Genomic DNA, 3,036 nt, shown 5'->3' with positions numbered 1-3,036 from the left:
CGCGGGGAGCAGAGGCGGTGGTGGGCGGCGGCTGCCCCGGAGCCGCCTAGTGCCCCGCCCCTCCGGTCCCCACCCATCCAGACCCCCGCGGCCCGTGCAGCCCCCGGGACCCCGCGCTCTGCGCCTCCGCCCAGCTCGCGGCTCCGCCCCGCCTGCCCACCGCCCACCTCCGGGCCACGGCCCCTGCGCCCACTAAGACGTCCGCAGCCACCGGGACAGCAGCGGAGTCTAAGAGAGCGCAGCCTGGACACCGGACTGCTTACTCGCCTTGCTGATTGTCTATTTTTGTAAGTTTACAACTTTTCTAAGAACTTTTGTATACAAAGGAACTTTTTAAAGAAGGCGATATTGCCAGTTTATATTTAATCCAAAGAAGGACTTTAGGCATTTTTGGGTTTGAGGGTCTTGACTTCGTTTCTAAGTTTTTTTTTCCCCCCCTTCGTTAATTCTGGACTTCGGGTATCCCTGCTGCTTCGGGCTCCCGAGGATCTTCTGGGCCCCATATTAATGAGGTAAGTGAGGTGCGGACCTGCGGGGCGTCCCGGGGCGGTGGCCCAGGCTGCCCCTGACTCCCGCCTCCCGGGCGCCCTGCCCGGCCCGCAGGCAGCCACCTGGCGAGTCTGACATGGCTGTCAACGACGCGCTGCTCCAGTCCTTCTCCACGTTCGTGTCCTGCCCGGCGGGAAGGAAGAAGACACTGCGTCCGGCAGGTGCCCCGAATAACGTGAGTCGCGCAAGAGCCCTGGCTGGGTTTCTGCGGGTGGGATGGGAACGGGCGGAAGCCACAGCTCAGCAGGCCAACGCACGCGGGGAAGGGGCGGTCGTCACCCCGAGTCCGCAGCTTTTTTGAGGTGGCTCGGGGACCCCGCCTCGGCTGTAACGCGCGCGTGGCCCGGGTGCTGTGGAGCTGCTCGCGTAGGGCTGCTCACGTAGGGTCTTTCCGCGTCCCGGGCGCGCTGGCGACTAGAGTGGGCGCTCGCGGCGCACCGGCTGGAGGGCGGCTAAATCCTGAGGCACCAGACGGCCCGAGAGGCCACCAAGTAGGCGGCCAGAGGCGAAGGCTTAGCGGAGAGCTCGTGCCCCAGTTCCCGTGACGGCTGCGGCCGGTGTTGGTCCAGCCTGCAGCGCTGGCACCAGCGTCCCCGGGGCGGTCTGCCGCCGGTGCGCCGACCGGGCCCAGTTAGGACGTCGGGTGGTGATCGGGACCGACGCTCACAGCCTGTCTGCCCCTCGCCCTGTCCCCACAGCGCTGGCGGGAGGAGCTCTCTCACATGGAGCGACCTAATCCAGGGCTTCCCGGCCGCCCCTACGACCTGGCGGCGGCGACCGTGGCCACGGACCTGGACGGTAGCGCGGGCGCGGCGTGCAGCGCTGGCTACGCAGCCCACCTACCCCGCAGAGAGTTGGAGGGGTTCAACGACCCTCTGGACCCAGAGTTCATTCTCTCCAACTCATTGTCGCACCAGGAGTCCGTGGCCGCCACCTTCTGCTCCTGGGCGGCAGCCTCGTCCTCGTCCTTCCCGTCGAGCAGCGGCCCGGCCAGCGCGCCCTCCACCTGCAGCTTTAGCTACCCCATGCGGGCCGGGGGCGACACGGGCGTGGCTCCGGGCGGTACCGGAGGCGGCCTGCTGTACGGCCCGGAGTGTGCGCTCCCTCCCGCGGCGCCCTTCAACCTGGCGGATATCAACGACGTGAGCCCTTCGGGGGGCTTCTTGGCCGAACTCCTGGGGCCTGAGTCGGACCCGGCGTACATTCCACCACAGCAGCCGCCGCCAGGTGGCAGGCTGATGGGCAAGTTTGTGCTGAAGGCGTCGCTGAGCCCCCCGGGAAGCGAGTACGGCAGTCCTTCGGTCATCAGTGTTAGCAAAGGCAGCCCGGATGGCAGCCACCCGGTGGTGGTGGCGCCCTACAACGGCGGGCCGTCGTGCATGTGCCCTAAGATCAAGCAGGAGGCGGTGTCGTCCTGCACCGTCGGCCGGCCCCTGGAGGCCCACTTGGGCGCTGGACCGCCGCTCAGCCACGGGCACTGGCCCAGCGCACACGACTTCTCCCTGGGGCAGCAGCTCCCGACCCTGGGTCCCGAGGAACTGCTGAGCACCAGGGACTGTCACCCTGCCTTGCCGCTTCCTCCTGTCTTCCATCCCCATCCGGGACCCAACTACCCACCCTTTCTGCCCGACCAAATGCAGCCGCAGGTCCCACCGATTCACTACCAAGAACTCATGCCACCTGGTTCCTGCCTGCCAGAAGATCCCCAGCCAAAGACGGGAAGAAGGTTGTGGCCCCGGAAAAGGAAGGCCATCCACGCTTGCCATTATGCCGACTGCGGCAGAATCTATACAAAGAGCTCTCATCTCAAGACACACCTGCGAACCCACACAGGTGAGAAACCGTTCCACTGTGACTGGGACGGCTGTGAGTGGAAGTTTGCCCGCTCAGATGAACTGACCAGGCACTACCACAAGCACACGGGGCACCGCCCCCTGCAGTGCCAGAAGTGCGGCCGGGCCTTTTCCAGGTCGGACCACCTCGCCTTACACACGAAGAGGCACTTTAAAACCTCAAAGAAGGGCTGGGGAGGTGGCTCAGTGGAATAAGCGCTTCCTTGGCAAGCGCAAGAACCTGAGTTCAATCCCCGGTTCTGCAAAAAAAAAAAAAAAGAAAGAAAAAGACCTCAGAGTGACACCACCCGCACTGCCAGGAGAGAATTTAGTATTTTTTTTTCTCCCCAAAACCCTTTCACACTGTCTCCCCAGAAGGGGAGGCGTAAAGCTGGCAAGGACTACAATCATGGTCAGGTTCCCAATAAGTCAGCCTGTAAGTGGATCATCAGGAGAAAGGAGAAACCCAAAGGACAAAAGTCAAAGAACAGATGGGGTTAGATCTGAAAACCACAGTGGCTTCCATCCCCATCCGGGACTGGATCTTCTATCATTCCAATTCCAAATCTGACTTGACCATGCCCGGACTTACAAAACGCCATGGGAGAGACTGGAAGTTGGGGATATCAGGGTATAAATCAGATCTGAGTGTGGG

At 63.0% G+C, this 3,036-nt stretch overlaps 1 protein-coding gene across 1 annotated transcript; it reads left to right on the top strand.

Annotated features, from left to right (window-relative positions):
• The first annotated feature begins 473 nt into the window (after positions 1 to 473).
• On the top strand, positions 474 to 2,770 carry Klf4 (Kruppel like factor 4). Its single transcript, XM_012516099.2, has 4 exons — positions 474 to 512; positions 604 to 724; positions 1,248 to 2,580; positions 2,757 to 2,770. The coding sequence occupies exons 1-4, from the start codon at positions 508 to 510 to the stop codon at positions 2,768 to 2,770; spliced, it is 1,473 nt and encodes a 490-aa protein (XP_012371553.2). The 5' UTR covers positions 474 to 507.
• The last annotated feature ends 266 nt before the right edge of the window (positions 2,771 to 3,036 follow it).

This window comes from Octodon degus, unplaced genomic scaffold (assembly GCF_000260255.1).
Source record: "Octodon degus isolate 3935 unplaced genomic scaffold, OctDeg1.0 scaffold00092, whole genome shotgun sequence".
In the NCBI taxonomy this organism is placed as follows: Eukaryota; Metazoa; Chordata; class Mammalia; order Rodentia; family Octodontidae; genus Octodon; species Octodon degus.
This window is presented reverse-complemented; position numbering and strand designations above follow the sequence as displayed.